This window comes from Protopterus annectens, chromosome 6.part1 (assembly GCF_019279795.1).
Source record: "Protopterus annectens isolate FY-2018-M chromosome 6.part1, PAN1.0, whole genome shotgun sequence".
In the NCBI taxonomy this organism is placed as follows: Eukaryota; Metazoa; Chordata; order Ceratodontiformes; family Protopteridae; genus Protopterus; species Protopterus annectens.
Window position 1 is genome coordinate 322,234,850 of NC_056738.1, and position 23,209 is coordinate 322,258,058.

The 23,209-nt window shown below is 43.7% G+C and overlaps 1 protein-coding gene across 2 annotated transcripts in view; it reads left to right on the forward strand.

Moving 5' to 3' along the window:
• Window positions 1–23,209, forward strand: part of LOC122805531 — a 2,823,268-nt gene that overhangs the window by 2,610,583 nt on the left and 189,476 nt on the right. For both annotated transcript variants that reach the window (XM_044075738.1, XM_044075739.1), the window contains one exon: window positions 20,783–20,897. In XM_044075738.1, coding sequence (XP_043931673.1) covers window positions 20,783–20,897 — 115 coding nt within the window. The remainder of the gene's footprint in view (window positions 1–20,782; window positions 20,898–23,209) is intronic.

The window sequence follows — 23,209 nt, forward strand, 5'->3', positions numbered from 1 at the left end:
CCTCATAAAGATTTCCACTCTTACTGTCTACCTTGCTTAGGCCCTGACCACGACGTTTCTTGTTGTCAGTTCTGTGCCAGGTTCAACTCTTGTACTATAAAACGCAGGTACGATTGGGCTTTAAATTATTTTGGCAGGCGCTTCAATTATAGAATGTCGTCGGACACTACCGGAGTTCAAAAGAAGCGCAAAGATAAAGACAGGCCTCCGAGGTCCAAACAGGACTCGTTGCAGCTGGAGCCAGCGTCCGGTTCGGCTGTCGTCAGTGAGGCGCTTTTGCAGCCCCTGTCGTCCGCCACTTCTGAACCGATGGCCGATACGGACTCCCATGGGGAGCCATCAAGGCCCACTATTTTAACTGCTGCAGGACCTTCGGACGTCGCTCCTTCAGATGGGTCCGGAACCGCTGTGCAGGTACCGGCTTCTGAGGGGCTTTTCAGGCCTACTCCCATCACTATTTCAAAGGCAAAGGCAAAGACAAAGACTCCTGTTAAGTCTAAAGCTCCTGCTCAAGCTGCTTCTGAATCCACTCCCAAGACACAAAAGCAATTATTAAAGATGGCTGAAGATTTGCTTACAATGATTAGGTGTTCTCACCCCCCTCCTGAGAAAAGGCCTCGACAGGATGTTACTCTGGATTCCTCTGACCAGGCTTCTGTATCTTCTGTTTCTTCCTCAGATCAGGACTATTCCTTTCCCCCTTATGAGGATTCGGATGCTGAGGACTCTTTACCCTCAGCCTCTCCGCCTGAGGATTTCTCTTTTGGGGAAAGCTTGCATGAGATGAGGGAACATTTTCATTGGGAAGGACAGGAGTATTCTGCTTCCAAGAAGAGGCTTAGGGAATTTCTTCTTCTTCCCCAGCATAGGCCTTTAGCTATCCCTCCTGTTTTGGACATTGTAGATGATGCTTTTTCTGAGGCTAATTTGAATCCTGATTCCATGCCTCCTGCTCCTTCTAAGCCTGATAGATTTTATAGGGTTCCTGACTCTCATTTATTTTTATTTAAAAACCCTTCTGCGGATCCTGAAACTATTTCTCAGGGCTCTAAGGCTGCTAAGGTTGCTACTTCTAAAAATCCTATTCCCTCTGAGAAGGATTCGTGCTTTAGACAGGTGGGGATAAAAGGTATATACTTCTGCTACCCTGTCTGTAAGGGCTTTAAATTGCCAGTTTCATATGTTTAAGTATCAGCAATTTCTATTGTCTGTTTTAAAGCAAAAGCTTGCTTCCCTTCCTGCTTGTGCAGAGGATAAGGAACTTCAAGATGTCTTGCATGCTACTGAACAAGTGAACAAGCATAGTTTACATTGTAGTTTTGATGCTTTGGATGCTTCTTGCAGGGCTGCAGCCTCTGGTACTGTTATCAGGAGACATGCCTGGCTTCATGAACAAAGTTTACCTGAACAGGTTAAGGCTAAGTTATTAGATGCCCCTGTTCAACATGATGTTCTTTTTGGATCCAAGGCTGAGGAAGTTATTAAAAAGATGGAAGAAAAGGCAAAGTCTATGCAGACTGTAAAAGATTTCTTGCAAGTTCAGCCTCCTAGATTTTCCAGGAATTGGCCCTCCAAAAATTGGTCCTTTCCCATGTCTGACAGGCCTCAAAGGGGAAGGTATAGGCGCTCCAGAGGTTGTGGTCAAGGTCAGGCCTCTTACAGATCTACTGCTTCTTCACCTAGAAGGGGAGAAGACAGATCCCAATCTCAAAGAAAGCAAGCTCAATGACTCTCTCGGTTGAGCTACAGGACCCCTTCACCTGGATGCCCCTCTCGGAGGAAAACTGTCTCTTTTTTACGGAAATTGGACTCATATTACCCAGGACAGATGGGTATTGGACGTGATTTTAAAAGGTTACAAATTCCACTTTCACACTTTGCCAAGGGCTCACGGTTGGCCAGATCTGCCAAAACATCAATGGTCAGAGGCCTTAATTCAAGTGGATGCTCTTCTGGCCATGAGAGCCATAGAGCCTGTTCCACTCTTGGAGATGGGAAAAGGTTTTTATTCAAGACTGTTTCTGGTTCCCAGAAAACAAAACTCATGGAGACCTATTCTGGACCTTTCTGTGTTAAACACCTTTTTGGAAATTCCAAAATTCAAGATGCTTACTCTGCAGCAACTACTTCCAATGCTCTCTCAGGGCCTGGATGGTGACATTGGACTTAAAGGAAGCCTATTTACATATTCCCATCAGGCAAGAACGCAGGAAATTCCTCAGGTTCAAGGCAGGTTCGAGGCACTTTCAATTCTCTGTACTGCCCTTTGGTTTATCTACTGCGCCCAGAGTCTTTACCAAGTGCCTGGCACCAGTAGTGGCTTACTGCAGACTTCAGGGGATCCAGATTTACCCCTATTTGGATGACTGCCTTATTCAGGCAGACAGCAAAGATCTTCTGCTTCAACATCTGGACTTTGTTCAATGTCTTTTCCTCCTACTGGGATTCTCAGTGAACACAAAAAAGTCACATTTGATCCCTTCTCAACAAATGGTATTCTTGGGAGCCCTCTTAAATACAACCTTACAGAGGGCCTTCCTCACTCCAGAAAAACAAACTCAGCTGGCTTCTACTTTCAGCACCTTAGCAACTCTATCTCAGCTCACTGCAAGGAAATTCCTGCAGGCTCTGGGCTACATGGCTTCCTGCATTCTGTTGATTCCAAACACAAGGCTTCACATGAGAAAACTTCAATGGTATCTGAAAAGTGTATGGTCACAGCATCACCACGATCTGGATATTCTGATACCTCTGATTCCCTGCCTTCAGAGGGAATTCCTCTGGTGGTCCAGGGTATGCACTTTAAATGAAGGAAAGCCTTTTCGTCTTCCTCAACCTACTCAAATCCTAACCATGGACGCCTCGGATTATGCTTGGGGAGCACACTTTCTAGACAATTGCCAGCAGGGAACCTGGACAAAGGACCATCTTCACTGGCACATCAATCTGAAGGAAATGTTGGCAGTTCAAAATGCCCTTCTAGCCTTCAAGAAACTTTTGCAACCAGGGCCTCTGCTAATTCGCACAGACAACACCACGGTCATGTGGTACATCAACAAGCAGGGGGGTTCTCATTCTTACCCCCTTTGCAGACTAGCTATGGCTTTATGGGACACAGCTCTAAATTTGAATCTACATCTCCAGGCTCAATTCATTCCAGGGAAACAGAATCTCTTAGCAGACAGCCTGAGCAGAAACATTTTAGATCCTCACGAATGGATGCTAGACACCAACTTATTCAACAGGATTACTGCAGTTTGGGGATGTCCTCAGATAGATCTGTTTGCATCCTATCTCAATCATCAGCTGCCTCGCTTTTGCACCAGGTCCTTCCACAAAACAGCTTGGAGAGTGGATGCCCTGTCCTTCAGCTGGAGAAGCCTTTCAGCATATGCCTTCCCTCCTCTTCCTCTTCTACCTCGGGTATTACTGAAGATAAAACAGGACAAGCCCAAGTTCCTCATCTTGATTGCTCCAAATTGGCCTTGACAGTTTTGGTATCCAACTTTAAAGCACCTGTTCTTGGGGCCTCCTTGGATTCTCCCTCTGAACCCTTCGCTTTTGTCCCAGCATCAGGGTCAGTTACTACATCCCAACCTCAAGACCCTTTGCCTGGCAGCTTGGCTCTTCAAAGGAATTTGATTTCCTCTAGTCTTCCCAAACAAGTTTTGGATGTTCTTTTGGAAGCTAGACGGCCTAGCACTAGGAAATCCTATGCCTCTAAATGGAAGAGGTTTTGTATTTGGATGCAGGACCAAGGCTCGGATCCTCTGGTTCCTGATCTCTCTTCTATTTTGCTTTACCTTTCAGAACTTTTATCTAAAGGACTTTCGTTTTCTTCCATTAAGATTCATGCTTCTGCTATTTCTGCATTTCAGTTCTGATCCTCCTGTTTTTTCTCATCCTTTGGTGAAGCAATTCTTGAGGGGCTAAAAATTTGCGGCCTCCCAGGACCCCTCCTGTCCCTGCCTGGGATCTTAATTATGTTTTAGAAAAACTTACTTTGCCTCCTTTTGAGCCTGCTGCATCTTCAGATATTAAGTTCTTATCCTGGAAGACTGTTCTTTTATTAGCATTGACCTCTGCCAGAAGGGTTTCAGAGTTGCAAGCTCTCATGGCTGTGGAACCATACCTTATTTTCCATCAGGACAGAGTATCCTTGAGGACCAATCCTACTTTCATGCCTAAGGTGATTTCTAAAGTGGCTTTAAATCAGACAATTCACCTTCCTACTTTCTTTCCAAATCCTCAAAATAAAGGGGAAAGGATTTTGCATTCATTAGATGTGCACAGACAGTTACGATTTTACCTGGACAAGACAAAAGAGTTCAGAAAGTCTAATCAATTGTTTGTTTCTTTTGCCTCCAGTTCTCTTGGAAAACCTATTTCTAAACAAACTATTTCCAAATGGATTGCTTATGGAATCAGATTTTGTTACACTCATCATGGGAAACAGTTTCCAGGTACCATTAGAAGTCATTCTACTAGAGCAGCTGCCACTTCTACAGCTTTCCTCAGAGGGGTCCCTACCAAGGATATTTTGGAAGCTGCCACTTGGAGTTCTGTGCATACTTTTTCCAAGCACTACAATCTCCCCCTGTTTTCTAAGACCAGGGCAGGCTTTGCCTCTGCTGTTTTGCAGGGTATTCTTGCCTCCCCTTCTTCTATCTAAAGCCTCCTCCCCTTTTACACTGCTTTGGGATTCCACCCTACAGTTATGACTGCAACAGTGAAACACGAAGAACATAGTACAGTTGTGTACACCTACCATAAATGTAGATGTTCGAGTGTCTTCACTGTTGCAGTCGGGTTCCTCCCTCCTATCCCCACTTTTTCTCCCTTTTCCTTTTTTGTGGTGTATTTGTGTTTCCTTGTTGGATTCATTTTTGTTTTATTGGGGACTTCTGACATCTAGGGCAAGAAAGGCTGGAGAAGATGGCGTCGGCTGAGGGCTATGTACCAAAGCGTACTGACGTCAGGGTACTAGCTTGTACAGCCGACGCCGGACCCAGACTTTGGGATTCTGGCCGACCTCGGGCTGCCTGCCGGCAGGAGCACCCTACAGTTATGACTGCAACAGTGAAGACACTCGAACATCTACATTTATGGTAGGTGTACACAACTGTACTTTCTCACCTGAGCGTTTGAGATGTTTGGGGGGTTACAATCCTCTGGTATAGATATCTCACCTTTTGGGGGGGGGGAGTTTGCACTGAACCTGTCAGCCAGTATGTTGGCAATGTCTGTAGGTTCAGTAATTTTTACATCATTTTGAACTAATTCTGAGCATATCTGGGAGTTTCCTCCCAGGTTTCTAACATAGCTAAAGAAGGCCTTATGATTGTCTTTTGAGTCCTTAGCGACTTTTCTCTCAAAATTTGCCTTGGATGATTTTATGAGAGCTCTTAGTTTTTTACTTATAATGATCAAAGGTGTTTCCCTTTTAAGAATTTAGCTCTATCTTGTAGTAGCTTCCTCCTTTTGTTGTAGAGTTTGTTTATGGCTGGGGTCCACCAGACTGGGCTTGCCTTTGGTACAAAGTGTCTTTGTTTTGTTTGGGATTGCCTGATCCATGCAGTCCTGTAGGTGCTGGTAGAAGGCATTAGTAAGTGATTCAGCGGCTTGAGTAATGGTTTCCACAGGCTCGGGGGCCTTAAAGGAGACCACACCAGTCTTTAGAAGTGTGAAGTCGGCTTTGGAGAAGTTCTTCACTGTGGTCTTTTTATCTCAGGTGGGGGATGTGGACTTCCAGTGAGATTAGTTTATGGTCTGATCTCACCAGCGAGGTATACTTCCGGTGTTGAACATTGTGACCCCATGTTCGTGATGATGAGATCTAGTATGTTTTCTCCTCTTGTGGGGATGGTGACTAGTTGTTCCATGGCATTTGAGTTTATGAACTCTAGGAACCTTAGGGCTAGAGTGTTGGGGCTTGAGTAGTGATCCCAGTCTATATTTGGGTAGTTGAAGTCACCTAGTATGATGGTGTTTGGAGATACATTTATCCCCTCCAGTGTTTTCAGGAAAGCTATGTGAGGTTCCTGAGATTGAGAGGGTGGCCTGTAACATGCTACAAATTTGCAGAGCAGTCTTGCCTATGGTTAATTGCACCTGGATGGTCTCCGATGCATCGTGCGTTGCCACCAACCTTGAGGTGTGGGTGTCCTTGATGAATATAGACACCCCCCCTCCTTTCTTGGTGTTGTCCGGATTTTGGGGCCGGAACGCATGATATGAGGTAAAACCTGATAGTGCCGGGGTGCTCTCTGGAGCCTTGAACCAGGTTTCAGGAGCCTTGAACCAGGTTTCAGTCACAGCACAGACATCGATGTTCTCCATACTGAGAAGGGCCTCGAGTGCATGCATCTTGAGGTTGAGACTTCTGGCATTGAGCAGCATTACCCTTAGTTTTTTTTCCTTTTTTGTGTACTAGGGTGGTAGGTTTAGAATTTGAGCCTTGACTAAAAAAGGCACTATGGGGGTGGCAAGAGCCTTTGCCAATATCCGGAAGCCCAGGGGTGACAGGTGCAAGCCGTCCCTTGTGAAGCAGCGTGGCTTGTCCAGCATGTCATCCCAGGCAGACAGACATTGGATCCCCTTTGAAAGACACCAGAGTTTAAGCCAATTATTAAAGCTGATCATCTTGTCTCTGTATTGTGGCATCATTCTTGGTGAAGGTAGGATACTGCTCAAGGCCAGGGTCATACCTGCCTGGGCTACATAATCAGAGAGCTCCTCTATGTCTCTTTTCATGTAGTCCAAGGAGGTACGTCTCAGGTCGTTCACACCAGCGTGGACAATGACAGAGTCGTACTTGTACCTGCTGTTGAGAGACCTGAGTGCTTGCGTTATGTGGCGGATTCTAGCGCCCGACAGGCAGCTTACTGTGACCTTCAGACACGTGTGCCCATCACATACAGCCAATAGGGTGTCATAACATACACAACACACCTGTCTTAGGTGACTGTCAGCAGTCACACTGCTGTTCCACTGAGCAGGCTACACAAGGCAATAGTCACTTACATCCTGCTGTCCACTAACTGGTTCTGCAACATAACTTATGCTCACATGCCACAAGTCAGCAGGTATGATGTGACTCCCCTTCCATGTTTGTGTGACTGAAGTTGTCACTCAGGGCACAGACTACATGTGCAGGGAAATGCGATAGCCCACCAGTGTTGTCACCTTGATGGTGTGGTCCACGCCCTGGGAAGCATTTTGCGATCATCCGGACCTGTTACCACTGTACTACGAATGACTGTGTCACTCCCAACTGTTGTCCATGCTTCTGCTGTCATTCCATAGGCATCTAGTATACGTCCACTTTGACAGACCCTGCCAAACAACATGATGCTGTGGCACAGTTGACCTGCACCTGTCAGCCCTGGGAGTACGGATCACATGTTGGACTCTTGCTGCTTTTATACTGCCTGTCTTGCACAGTGCCCAATAACAGTCACCACCAGAATGGGAACTGGCAAGTGAAGCATGTGGTCATGTCACACAATGCTTGACATCATCCTCTGAGACTCACACAGGCAAGACACACCTGATACTGTACCACTGCAATATCTTTGCAGTGACTGTGACCTGCCTCTTGGCTGTGCGGAGCACACCTGCAATGACTGGGTATAGACAGACAGTACCTCTCAGGTACGTACCTGGACTGGCACACCCACAGCTGAGGTGTCCCCATATTCCACTATGTTGTGCACACATCCCGGCTGGTTACTTCGCACAATGCATCACAGGTGCTCCACGTGCATATACCTGTGTCCAGAACTACTGCTGCTACTGATGTGAGAATGACAGTAACCCACACTTAACTGTGATAGCCGCACATGTACTGACACATTAGGTATACACTGTGCGTGAGTCATAACCTCTGCTCAGCTGGTTTGACCCATACACCACCTTCAAGACCAACAGTATCCTTGACATGGACACTACCAACATGTGCCTGCTGTTCCACACCTGCGGTTATCCCCTCATTGGTGGAATCCAAACATCTGCTACCCACCCTTGTTAGCCACATACCGGCACCACACACTTCACGGCATACACAGTAGATGAGTACTACAACACCAACTACAGATGTCGTATGACAGCGGTAGTTGTTGTTGTGACACACATGCAGGTGGACAATGCACATGCAAATGCTGAGACATACCCCAGTGCACTTCAATAGCACGTACACGACAATGTGGTTCATGCTATTCCACACAGAGCCATGCTGGTACACACCAGAATACAGACGACACTCTAGGGGTGCAGTCCCATGGACATACTTTACAACAACAAGTGGGGGCTGTTACACAGTGGTGTACATTCCCATGGGCGGGGTGACTCACTGGTCAGCCTCGGTAGGGCCACAGGATCCCACATCACATACATCATAACTAGCTACGTACACATTACTGCTACACATTCCGAGATGTACCACAAGGCATTATGTTGGTATGTCGGTAGTCGTATGCAATACCCACATCTGCTCACACATACAACTGTCACTCTGGAACATGACAGTAACAGGTGATGTTGGCAACATGCTGTCTGATGGCTTCATTGCTAACATTACACCCTCTCACTCCCTGCAGGGCCACATTCCTTGCAGGTACATTGCGGTGTACCTGCAGTCACACCTACACAGTACTGACCTGCACTCTATATGTCCTAGGACACAGGCCCCTTGTCACCCTGCAATATCCCAGGCTGTGATGTCCACAGAACTCTGAACAGCATGTCTCCCCACTGGGACACCATATTCAGTAATAGCCTTGTACCAGACATTGTGGCCCTTGACTGGCACACAGTGACAGTAACACTCCTCACAGGTGGCGCCACACTGCACATCTGGGACTATTACCCTACACACCTCACTGGACTGTTATGCACGGCTATAGGGCACATCATCATGGACATCATTCATAGAGTCTTTGTTGTGCTCCAGTCCTTTGATGCCAGCTGGGTTGGTCTTGTTGGGGCCACAGCATGCCTTCTACACCAGTTCAACACCTTTCCTACAGTCGCCAGAGTAGTTGATGACGACACGGGTGTCCACACAGCCTGCATTGTCCTCTCGCTGCCATTCAGCACCGTTCTCCATTCTGGTATTGACTACATACACATCCACCTGCACATCACAACATATGTCTCCGGATGTTATGCAATGTGGCTAATGGACGGGTCACACACAGTGAGGGTGGCATACCATATCACATACTGCAATCCAGTTACACTTGGCTTACCACAGTCCTCAGTCATGGGGCCCTCATGTTCGGTATATGCTTCCCTGAGGTACAGGCTACCACTGAGGGGACTTCCCTGCCTAGCTTTACAGACCACTGCATACCCAGCGCCGTTGTTGCTCCACCAGCTGATACAGACCCCATCCATATGGGTGTCACTGTGACAGATACCGATATGAACATCATGGCCTCTACCTGCATGACACTTGGTGTGAACATAACCTTTGCAGTACACCATCCTCCCACTGATTATCTCATAGGTGTTAGTCCCCTACATACATGTTGCATTGTACATGTTTGTAAGACACATGTATGTCGCACACGCTCCTGTGATTACCACATTGCCACTGTGGTGTGGATATCCTTCTACGTGTTCACACATGTCTGTACTGGGTGTGTAGCTGGTACATAGGCACCCATTGTACCTCTGAACACCGGACGTATGCACACATCCATGGGTACAACACCCCACGTAGGGTGTACCTTACACAACAGCTTTACATAACCCAACATTAAAACACCATGATGTTTATTGAGCTACAACTGTTAATGTATATGGCTTATGTACAGACACCAACTCTGTACACATTGGCAGACTACATACTCAGGGGTGACGTCTGCTGCAAAGACAGGGCCCATGTCTGCAAATTTGTTTATGGATATACTCCGCATACATGACATACACAATAGCCACTATGACCATGATGCTCATGGATATGTGCACACATGCGACTGTGTGTGGCATGTGCTTTGGGGTTGCATTCCCAGACCGGACACTCACCATGCTTTGGGACATGATTCCTATGTACTTCATGCATGGACAGTCAGTAGTAGTGTTCATGTGATACCTCGCTTGCTGGATGGTGGACACATGCACGCCAGGGATCACTGCAGTGGCTGTACTGTGCAGTGTGTAGGTTACACATGGCTCTTCTGTTCACAGAACACTACCCTGGAGAAGTGCCACTGGTGTGCACACTGTAGTTGTTGTTACACATTGACTTGCCAGACTGCATGGTACCCCACTATGAACCTGTGCAGCTATTACATGTCCTTTGTGCATGGTTACTGGTATAGCCCTTCCAGTTAGATTGGCTGTCATGCTATTACAATGTTCCATGACTAGGGGCCATATGTATACTGTTATTGTACACGCCAATCATGTTCATAATTGTCTGTCACATCTCTTCTGCTATTCTAGTATGGAAGTAATGTTTGCGTCCTTTGCAAATGCACAGAGTGGAGTACATAGTTATTTCATCATAACTGTTTATACATATCTTAATTACATACTACTCACATCACTATATGATACCTTTGTTATGCATTCATGTCATGCATGTTCTCCTGTGTAACATATCTGATGTATCAATCTACTGTACTATACATTACACATGTTTTACATGGTATCCCATAATTCAACCATTACTTGCACAGAGGGTCCACCTTAGACATGTCTTTGATGTTATATGCCCATACACGTGCGTACTGTTACAGTATATCTACATATACTATCCCCTGCTATGGCACGTACTTATTGGACATACCCTGCCACTGACGGCGGGTCGTATGACATTGTTCTGTTTAACGCCATCATGTTGCCTCCCTTGTGGTGTCTGTGCTGTTTACCGTGTGGCCCACTGCTGGACGCACATCTTCTACAAGCATTAGTACGATCAGCGAGACATCACTACATAAATACCATTCCCCACTTTATACATGGTGGACACTGTTAATTACTGCAAACCAGGCTATGCATACACTGACATTACGTAATACAGAACATACTATACATACAGTTAGTGTTATACATACCTTGATATCATTCTGGTGTTTCATCTCTATCTCACTCTTCTGTATCACTCTTTCAACTGTTATACGGTATGAGCATACAGTTTGCATATCTGGCATGTCATCCTTATATACGTCTATACCTGCAACATGTGGTTTACTGCCGCCAATTGGTGGCCCGGTGTGACTAATTACGTGCACTTCAGCTGTGCAGCTACTCCATTTGCCAATTATGCGGCAGCAGTGGGGTATAATTGAATTCTCCACCTGGGCATTGGCCATTTGCCCTGCCTTCGGGGAGACGGCCTGTATTGTGTTTTGTTGTGTGTAATTGCAACTGCTTTGTGTAGAGCCAAGTCTATTTTGGGGTTATGTCCCCCGTGGATTGTGTGTGACGGCTTGAGTATGTGCTTTTACCTGTGACTGTACCTGTCATCCCACCCGTCTGATAAAGGACTATTGCAAACACCTGTAACATCGCCGTTTGTTCCGTTATATGACGGATACAATTTTGCATGGCGCCTTTAAATGTCTCTCACAAGGTATGTCAATGGTTCAGCAGATGTAATTGACTAACTAGATGTTTGGGCTGTGGTTACGGTCAGTATTGCTATTGTTTACAGTGTGGGGGATGTAGGCGGGTGTACGTAGCATATACGGTTTTGTGGGGCTTGCATTTCTACATAGTCCATATATATATGTGTGTGGGCCCCTTCCCTAATTACAGTGCTATCACTTAATAGACTTCTATTATGGGAATTTACTTTGGGCCATTGTTAATTGGTTTCTATATGGTATGCAGGTGCAGTTGATACTTCCATACCTCCGGATGTACGGCGATATGTGCAGGGATATTTGTAAATGAACGCTATCTCGTGTATGGCTGTCCCAGATATTTTCAGTCATTGCAGTGGTGTTGGTGTCAGACCCTCTGTCACATGGCTTGCCACCTTTTCATATGGCCATAGTTGGACACTTATGGGTCACACAGTGGTGTTTACAGGCTGACATATGGCCACGGTCACTACACAGGATAGCACATACTTTTATCCTCATTACATACCTGTTGTTCTTGGTCCTTCACTACTTATCGGTTTGCATGTAACATTTCCGTTTCTTACATACAGGCATGAGTATTTCCTGCAACTATTGCATATTATGTGGGACATACTAATGTCCTACACTCATGGACAGTTGCCCTTTCTAATGTTTCATGTCAGGACACACCTGCCCAGGGGGGGCTGTCCCTCCCAATATGGGACAGGTGTTTACCGCATGCCTATGGATAGCTATATCCGCACCTACCGTAATCATCTACCTCCGAGTTGCCACCTACAGACACACTATGCAGGCACACACACACACTTTAGTCACACGGGAACACACATGGCACCCTCAACACACACATACACAGGCTACATCACTCACAACCACAGTTGTACACGGTACCTACGTGGACCGCACCGCTGACAGCGGTGACTACATGTCCTTACTATCGGCCTATTGCTCGCGGTTCTACTGTTCCAGTACTGTGTTCTTTCTGTCTTTCATCCTCCTGGTTACACGTGTCGGAGTGTGACACGTTCCATAGTTGGCGGTATCCTGTTTATTTGTACCTCAAAGGTGTTTAGAATGTGATCGACCTATCTATATATTTGCAGATGCCAGTGACCCCTTGTATATTGACATATGTCACACTATCGCCCTTTCTATCTGTATTATATATGTGTGTATATATATATATATATATGTGTATATATATATATATATATATATATATATATATATATATATATATATATATATATATATATATATATATATATATATATATATATATATATATGTACATATCTCGGACAGGGGTGGTGACAGGCATGCTATGCCTTTCATTGTGTGTTTGCCAGTGTATACTGTGTTTCCTGGACTCCGCACGTTTGTGTCTGTACCTGTCACATTACACACCTCCCATAGGTTAGGATTACCTCCCATCCCACTTTGCGAGGGACAATCCCTCTTTGTGCAGTTGTGTCCTGCAAAATATTTGTGAACATAGCAAATGTCCTGTGACTTTGGGACAAACATATTCCCTATAGTTTATGTCATAGTTGCATGACACACTTATTCTGTATCTGACCCACCTACATGTTACAGGACACGGAACACGTACCTGCGACCATTTCGAGACTATAAGCTTTTTATCTATGCAAAACACTGTCGTTCTGGTTTTTGTCCTGGCCGGGTGTGTGTCGTCCTGCTGACATCTGGCGTATGTCCCACATTGGTCATTTGAACTGTGGCAACCCTACCGTACGTACATCTTGCCTAGCAATAGTGTTGGGTGATTGTGTACATGACTGCTTGTTCCACTCCTGGCAGTGGTCATTTTACCTTTCAGAGCAGGCGCTATTTGTTCAGGGGTGACTAATGCTGGTATCACCTGTTCTGTACATCATTGACCGTGATCTGCGCAGTGGTCGGTGACACTTAGCCCTGTTTCACGCATATCTGTGTAGTTGTATTTAAACATCGCTTACCAGCTGTGGGCAACGCTTATTCCCGCTAACGTGTGCTACACATATTCTGATGACCTGCATCTGGAATGCATTACCCGTGCCGTCGGGATTATGTGACATCCCTTGCAGGACGTGGGACCGGGAACATGCACGACAGTCACTGCATGTACCACTTGGACATCTGGGGGTTGTACACGAATTATGTCAATTTGTATGTGCAGTACACTACATCAGTTACTCCACACTACACTCACATGGAAGACTCCATTAGTTTACAACTTGATGGGTCCAGTTAATGGTATGTCCATGTGATGTTTACTGGCTGTACTCCAGCACTGGGTATGTATATCACAATTAGGTACACCCGATAATTTGCTACACCTTCATAAGACCGTGGATGCAGCATGCCGGTGTGACTAATACCTGTCATGGGTACATCCCCTGCCTTGACACTACATCCATGATTACATTTTGTGGAGCACCTCAGTAACGCGGCGGGTTATCCGTGATGACTGTGCATAGGACAGTGCTTACACACATGTGCTCCCGCGATTGCCTCTGCTCCAGTACGTGACAGTTGCTTACTCAATGTTGTGGCGACGGGTGTCACTGTTTGCCCTGTTTGGTGTTTTGCCTCTGACAATTGGGTGTTTACCTACCGATGTACCTGGGAACCTATACACACAGCACCGACAGATGCTGATGGGCGCATCTACTGTTCAGGTGTTGACAGTTCCATGTTCCCATGGCTGTTGCATGTACAATGTTTGAGGGCTGCCTATGTAGGATTCCACAGTGGGCCACCTATACATCACAATTTACAGGTAGTCGTGTTTGTGTGCCATCCATGTTACTGTGTGCAGGTGGGGTCAGTCCGTGGGAGCCTACACTGTCAAGGTATGTGCTATATGTTCCCTCTTTGCCAAGGCGTAGGCATATTGGGCACGCCTCCGTCTGCCTACTGGGCCAGGCACAGTGTGTTCGTGGTCTGGATCCCTCTGTGCTTGTGTTGGCCTTGGCACTTGCGGTGGGCTGTGAGGCCCTCCCCCATTATGACCCTGCTGCAGCTGTTTCTGCAGGATCATATTATGTAGCATGGCACATACTATGAAGATGTGTGCACACGTGCCTGGAGAGTACTGCAAGGCTCCATCAGATGTGTCCAAGCACTGGAACCGTGATTTCAGCATCCCGAACACATGCTCTATGATGATTCTGGTTTGTGCATGTGCCTCATTATGGCGTTCTTGCATTGGTGTGTGTGCATTTCTGATGGGGGTCATCATCCATGGCTCCAGAGCACAGCCAGCATCCCCCACAAGGTGACCTTGTGGGATGTCCCCCCTGACAAATACCTGATACAGCTGTGAGGCATGCCAGATATGGGAGTCGTGGTAGCTTCCAGGGCTGCCAGCACACACATCCATGATAATGCCCTGGGCATTGCACACGACCTGGCAGTTGATGGAGTGGAATCCCTTGTGGTTTATGTAGCGTCTACCATACTCACCGGGTGGTGACTTAATTTGTATGTGCGTGCAGTCTATTGCACCCAGTACCTCCGGGTAGTTTGCCACACAGTGGAAGTGACGTATATTGCTGGCCAACTCCTCCTGAGTTCATGGGAAGTGTATATGCTCATTGGCATGTGGTAACATGGTATCCAGGAACTGGTGTAGTACCCTCGATGCCAATGCCTGAGAGATCCCCATTATATCTCCAGTTGGCCTTTGAAAGATACCTGTGGCTAGTATTTGCAAGCTTACACATACTTTCGTGTCCACTGGGATGGGTTCCCCTCTGTTGTTTCTGGTTCTCAGGCGTGGCCGGCACAGCTCTACTATTTGCTGTAAGATGTCCCTGTCCACCCTGTAACGCTCTACTATCTCCAGATCATGTAGCCCCCAGTAGGTTACCCTTGGTCTGAACACTCTTCTCCTCCTCCGAGGCCTATGGTGGTTGTCGGCTTCATCCTCCACAGCACCGTCGGTCTGTAACACATGCTGATGAATCACAGCTATGACAGCTCCCAACATGTAAATTTTAAAAGTTCCCTGTCTGTTTACACCTATGGTGCGGTGTTTGGGAATACACAGGTGTGTGTTGGGTGCTTTCACACTTTATACTGTTTTGCTGTGAACACAGATGATGTCATAGGGTGTGTATGTACAATCATGGCTACAGGATATCTTCTGTGTTTTATTTACGAAACCGCTATTGTGCTGCCTTTGGTGTTGCATTACATTTGGATGCTGTGAATTACCTCCTGCCCTTCCGTTTACATTTGTGCACATTACACCTACCATTTGCTGGCATGCATCCAGCTGCCTGCTTTCATTTGTACTTTCTTAGACCAGGCTTATCTTGCGTAATGTGTGCTATTGCCGATCTACTATGGGTTTGCTTTGCTCTGCTATGACAGTTCTCCTATCTTTGCATTCCAGGTCCTCCACACCTTTGTTTGCAATCCTATGCCTCCCCTATCCTGTTTTGCAGGTTTCTGCATGCAGGCTTGTCTACTGCCATTGATTGGCTGCCGTGTGTTGATTGGTGTTAATTGCTCATTAGTACGCCAATTACCCTGGTTCGGCATTTCCTTCTTTTCTTCCCCTGTCCTTCCTGTTTGTGCTATTATTCGTGGCGCGTGCATCCGCTTACTGGGTTTCGGGCACGAGTTCATCCCTGTACACATGCGCTTTCGGGCACCATGTGTGCTCTCAGCTGAATGGTTCTATACTCTCCTCCCCACCCCTGTCCTTCAGCGTTGCTTAACAACGGCCAGGCCAGATTTGCATTGCTCCAATGTGCTTACTGATACGGTGGCACACCCCTCTGCTGATGTCATGTATCACCTTTGATACACTCCTCGGTGTTATAGCGCTGCACCATCAGGTACATCCTTAATCCAGCGGGACGTTTGCGATTCAGTATTACCTGCCTCATTTGCATGGCATTGACTACTAATTCATAGTTACAGCGCCAAACACTGTTGCGGGGCCCTGGCAACCCTTGCGCCTTGCTTGTGATGTGCCATGCCTACCATTGCATATTATGGTGCAATCCTAATTTGTCTTTCATTGCGATTTTCTGCCATTTTTATATATTTACTTTGTATTCCTGTTTGCCCACACATGCCCTGCGGTTGTACTGTGCATTACTGTGGAAATGACATTAAATGTTGTTTTTTAGGTGTTGTGCATCTTTTCTTGTGCCATTGGCTATGTATTTGTCCATTGGCATATGTTAACTTTGTAATACATGCGTGTGGTCCACTTCCATAACTCCAATGTTCTGTTTGGGAAAATGTAAACCATGTTTTTTGGTTTACATTTCCATGGGCTTGCGCTACGCCTGCACCACTTCGTGAATCGCTGTATGCCTTCATTAGCATGGTGCGACACTGCGCATGGGGTGATTTGCATACCTATGCCGAGGGCTGCGTAGCTCTGGCGTACGACGGTAGTGCACGTGGGATTGGTTCATACCTGAATCGCTCGGTGGACATATTTGGCATTATGCCACCTACGCTATGCCTGCCACAAGCTTCATGAATCCGGGGGGTAGTATTTGTCATTCTTTTGCAATCACTTCTCCATCTTTCAGCAGTAGTTTGTGGTTATTCTTAATTACTTTATTAAATATATGTTGGAGCAATGCAAATGCAAACCTTATGTTTCTTCACAATTGTGACTATGCTATTCATCCATTTTCTTTAATTTTAAGTGTTTCTTAATATTGCACCTGAGCTTTTTATTCAGTTCATGTTGAGTTTTATGTCCAAGTTCTATGGGTACTTTTTTGAGGGGATGATACACAGCACAACATCAGATTTTATTTGTATTCGATATCCTAATCTAAGTTTCCTATGCTTATAGACAAACCAATACAATTAAATAGGATGTCATTGCTAAGATTGTGCGCAGTGTATGAGTAGTCTCTGTGACAAAATGATTTTGAACATATGCAGTCTTTTTTAACTGTATGAATCTGCTTAACCATTCTTAACTTCTCACAAACCACATGATGTAAAATATATTAATTTCCCATTCTTTAGATAAGTGTATTTGAAAATGACTTCAGATATTTTTATTTCGATATATACATCTCAGCAGACAGCAGTTTCAAGCTTAAGAATAACATCCCAGAATAAGTTAATTTATACACAGCTGTCATATTCTCTGAAAAAAAACTGTTATACTTTTCACCTGTATCATGTTTAAATTGAACACGTTGTGCATTAATTTTAAATATTTCTTTTTGAGAGTTTGCCTTGTAAGTTTTCTATACTTCAAGAAATTTCAGCACAGGTGCATTTTCAAATTTCAGTGTATCAAATTTTTTCACTTCTACATGGTTCTCATGCAGTTTTTCTTATTTCTATTCAGCCCCTTCCAAATTATTTTGAACACTTTGTTTTGGTTTTATACTTTATTACAAAATGCCCCTTTCTAACACAGATTCTGCAGGGTTGATTAAATAAAAAAATGTTTGTCGCTTGTCTACAGCCACAGATACTGCCATCCTTAATTGCAGTGATGTGAGGTTTTATTTGACCATCTTAAAGCCCTACATTACTCTGTTTTTTTTAAATCCTTTATTTTTACAGCCCTTCTTGCTGTATTCCTATTCTGCCTTATCTGACTCACATTTTATTTTATAGCCTTATTCAACTCAGTAACATATGCATCTCTGTAAAACCATGTGCTCTTGTAATGAGCAAATGTCTGATAAGTGGCAAATAGGCACTGTTAATGTTTCTTTTTCCTCATCAAGGAAAGTAAGAGTTAAATACTTTTATGAATTTTTATCTAGCAACATGTAGGAATGCTGCTTGCTGAAGCTCTTCAGCTGTTTGGAATTTTCTGCTAATCCACTTGCAACATGAAATAAGTAAAATTGCAGTATCCAGAGCTTCCAGTTTGCAGCCATGTTTCTCTCTTATAGCACAAGCATTCCAGAAGGGTGCAACTGAGACATATTTATATGTAAACTTATTTTTCTGTAATAACAACCACAGAGATTCTTGAAAGCAAATGTATTTCTTCGCTGTTGCATAAATATTTTTTTTCTCTTCTGGCAGACACTTTACCAACTGTGACAACATGTCATGCAGAAGGCGCCATTTCAGAAGTATTTTGCCTGAAAATGTGAATTCATATAACTGCAAATAAATAAATAAATAAATAAATAAATAAATAAATAAATAAATAAATAAATTAATTAATTAATACATACATACATACATACATACATACATGCATGCATGCATGCATACAAACATACATTTAAAAAAGCATTAAAGGGAGTACTTCCACTCCTCCGACTTCTAGATATACTATGCCTGAGGTTGCTGCAGTTTGGGGAAAGTGACAAATAAAATCCCCACTTTCATACTTACATAAATTTGTGCTTTGGGACATCACATGTAGGACAAGCCCCCGTATCGGAAGGCTTATTAAATAACACACAGAGAAAGTAGTTGTTGTCTAACCTCCATTAGGTCTGTACTGAAGACTGAATTTTCTGGAACTTCTGTGTATATCACATAAAGTACTAACCACTCTAGTTAACTCATGAAAATTTAGGTGTCCGGTTGTTTTATTTTAGGTAATTTGAGAATAAGAATTGCAGTGTGACTTTCCCTGCTTCTATGACCCATTCCCTTTTGCTAATTTGTAAGTGATTTTTTTTTTTCTGAATGCTCTGAACACTAGTAAGAATTACATTTATTTACTATTTATTTACGTTTGTTAACTGGGGTAGAGCACTGATCAAATATGAACAATTTCAGTCTCAGCCTGGGAGCATTTAGAACCAAGACATTATTTGCTGGCTAGTGCTCCACCCCAGTAACCAAATACACTTAAATACAGTAGATAAATAAGTAATTAAGCAAATAAATAAGTAACGTAAAACAGAATGGCAGGGAACAAAATATTGTCAAAGGAACCGTAAAAGATAAAACTTGGTTTAATATGCATCAAAACAATATAATACAAAAGATTGGTAAGCGCTTTTGCTATTAGCTTCATCAGACCATTAAAATCACGCACACATTACAACCCTCATTTTGATCCATATTAAACCAAGTTTTATCTTTTATGGTTCCTCTGACCGCGTTTTGTTCCGCTGTCATTCTGTTTTACGTTAGCATTGTGTTTGTCGACAATGGATTATTAATCCAGAGCCATAATTTGTGCTTCAAATAAGTATATTCAAACTCATAAAAAGATATTCAGCTGAAAAGAATGTAGTTAATGTAGAATAGAAATGAGAAACATAGTGAAAAAAGCTTCAGAGTGGCTAGAGGATCAGTAAATTAAGTTACATACAGTACAGCAAATAGTAACATACAAAATAACGTACACATGTACACAATCATTTAGTAGGGGTAGGAGGTGAAGGTAGGGATGAGAGGAATTATTCTGGGGCATTCGCAAGAACAGGGTATGAGGGTAGCATAGAACAAGACAAAATGGGCATGAATATAATATCCCTGGGTTGAGTTAAAGGTTATAGCAAGGGGTACAACATTAAAATGGTAGGATTTTGGATTATATTTGGCAGTGTTGTTTTTTACATCAGGTGCAGACTCATTTACAAGTATGAAGTGTATTCAAGATTTCTAACCACTGAATATTTAACTGCAGATTCGTAAAAATGCATTTTATCATTGTTCATTAAAAGCATTTTCTGTTTTGTTGCCATATCTGACTGTTTAGTTATACTGGAAGGCATACACTGCAAACAGTATATAACTATCCATTCTTTCTTTTTTTCCTGCATTACAAATCTGTGAAGAATTTGAAACTTGCAAATTGTTTCTATATTTTTACATGTTAGAAGGTCTATGCTTCTCTGGTTTACTGTATAACACTTATCTGATGAATTTATACCTTAAAGCAGTTTCTGTATGTCTTCTGAAAATTGTCAATTCCGTGGCCCAGTTATTAAAGAGAAACTGTTCAGAATGTTCAGAAAATATTCAGGAAAGCCTCTTTTATAGAAACAGTCCCATACTTTCACTATATGTATGTATGTCTTAAAAAAAGAGAAATGGTTAATGAAATAATATTTTTACTAGGACATACAGTAAAGTGATTAAATGTTTATTATCAATTATCTACTACCGCCTACACGTTTTGATTTTCCTGAAAGACAGTTTACTTATGAAATGGCCCTGCTATTAAATTAATGCTGTTATTATTTTTCAAACGTTATGTTAAGATTGGAGCAAGACTGAGTCTCATCAAAAACGCGAGCAGCTTTTACTGGAAGAGTTGGTTTCACTTGTGAACAAGAGAGATGAGTTAGTGCGTGATTTTGATATTAAGGAGAAAAGGTAAGTTGCATGTATTGATTGTTAATGTATATAGATAGAGGAGTGGATAGATAATTAGGTAGTAGATGCAGACACAGATATTTAAATAGATAAATATAGATGTTCTTCGGGTTTCACTGTTGCAGTCCTGACTTGTGGGATTTCCTACCGTGAAAGCCCTTAGTTGGCCCAACTACCAGAGAAAATTATTTCTTCCTCTTAAGGTTCTCGGGTATATCAGGAGCCAACCTACGTCATGAAATTAGTCTTTTCTTGCTATCGGAGCCCTTAGTAGTGTTTCAGTGCATCTGTCAATCTGCATCAGAGAGAAGTCATTGGAAAGGTAAGTACCACATTGGGGAACTCCTTTCTTTTGCTTTAAACTCATGTCAGTTAAAGTAAATAATTGTCTCCCCTTGGTAAGCAAATCCCACAGAGACTTCCACTCACTTTGTGTCACCTGCTTAGGCCCAGATCACAATGTCCCTAGTTGCCGTTTTTGCGCCTGCTTTAACTTTAGGACAATCAGACTTAGGGCCAAGATTTTAGCTAGATTCCTTAGTCTTGAATCTTCTCATCAGTGTCCGATGGTGTCCGCCAGTTGTCCAGAGGTTGAGCAGCCTAGGCATAAGAGAGAAAAAGAAAAGAGACCCAAGCTTAGGCCCTCGGATAAAAAACATTCTCCAGTTCATGTGTTTCTCCCTCTTGGCTTGTGATTGTTGAAGAAGGTGAGGCACCTTCGCAGCCCCCTTCTATGTCTGAGGTGGTTCCACAGGCATCTGTTGAAGCCCATTCGTAATCCGACATGCTGTCAGGTCCCTCTAGTTTTGCACAGGCCCCTGCTTTTAGCTCATCAGTCAAGTCTGGGCCCACTCAGCAAGCCTTGACTTACGAAGAGCGCTCTCTTCCCAGTGATGCTCTTTTGCGACGTCTGATTTCACAGATTCAGCTTTCTTCAGAGAGACAGGCATTAGGATGTCGGATGTCCTTAAGCCGAAGGCCAAAGTGACTCCTAAGAGAAGTACTGCTGCAGGCCCTTCACCTAGACCTACCGGCTCCCATTCTCAGGGATACCAAGAGGACTTAGTTAGACTAGCTGAAGACCTGATCTCCATAGTTAGGTCTAGACAAGCACCTAGAAATACCTCCCCAGGTAAAAGAAAAGGGACCCTACTTCTGAAGCCTTCCCAAACCCTCCTGAATTTGATGAGGATTCAAACCTAGAGGGGTTTGGTTCTGAAGAAGGATCCTCCCTCACTTCTTTTGAGGATTCAGATTCTGATGAGAACCTGGTTCTTGCCAACCTCCCCGAGGATATTACCTTTGGAGAGACACAGCATGCTATGAGAGAAAATTTTTAGTGGGAAGCACAAGAATACCCTCAGTCAAAAAAAGAGAATTAAGGATGTAGATAAGAGTGTAGCATGTGTGCGCTATATCTTTAAGAAGCATGCGAGGCTGTGCGTGCATGTATAAATTCCAGACATGTGCAATCCCTAGCACCATTTTGAAGAAACAGCTAGTGTGTAAGCATGTATGAACACAGCAGTTAGTTTGTATGTAAGTTACTTATTCATAGTCAAATAAGCTGTACAGTAATGTGTTTGTATAGAATAAAACTGCTTAAACAGAACCCACAAAGATGTGTTTATTCGTGTACCAACAAGAAAGTGACATAGTGTCAGAACCAGGATGGAAAAGAACAAACATTTGGAGCCATGTGATGTAAAGGTGACAGCAAAGGTAAAACCAAGAGAAAACAGTGCAAACATAACCAGAAGGAATTAAAGGTTAAAAAAAAAAACAACAAAAATTATTTACTCGATGCAAACAAGACAAGAAAAGGCATTACAAGGGCATAAGGGCATAGGGACATAGACAAGGGGTCAAGACCAGGTTCTCATCAGAATCTGAATCCTCAAAAGAAGTGAGGGAGGATCCTTCTTCAGAACCAAACCCCTCTAGGTATGAACCTATGAACATATGAATCTATAAACCTATAAACCGCACATCAGGCAAATGGAAAGCTCAGAAAAGTTGATAGCTAAAGAAAATGTTTAAGATAAAAGTGTCTGATAAAACAAGCATGTTTAAAGTACAAAACAAGCATGTTAAAGTACAAAACGAGCATGTTTAAGGCAGAAAGAGTGCATTTGAGGCATGATTGGGCATGTTAAGAGTAAAACGAGCACAGAGAAAGTAGGCTGGGCATAAAGAAAAGAAAAGGGGCACAGTAGATAAAAATAAAGCAAAGCGACTGCTGTGTTGGGCAAAGTGCTGTGTTTTGGCATAACTATGACTTTGTTTGGTATCAAAAAAGTAATTAAAGTCAT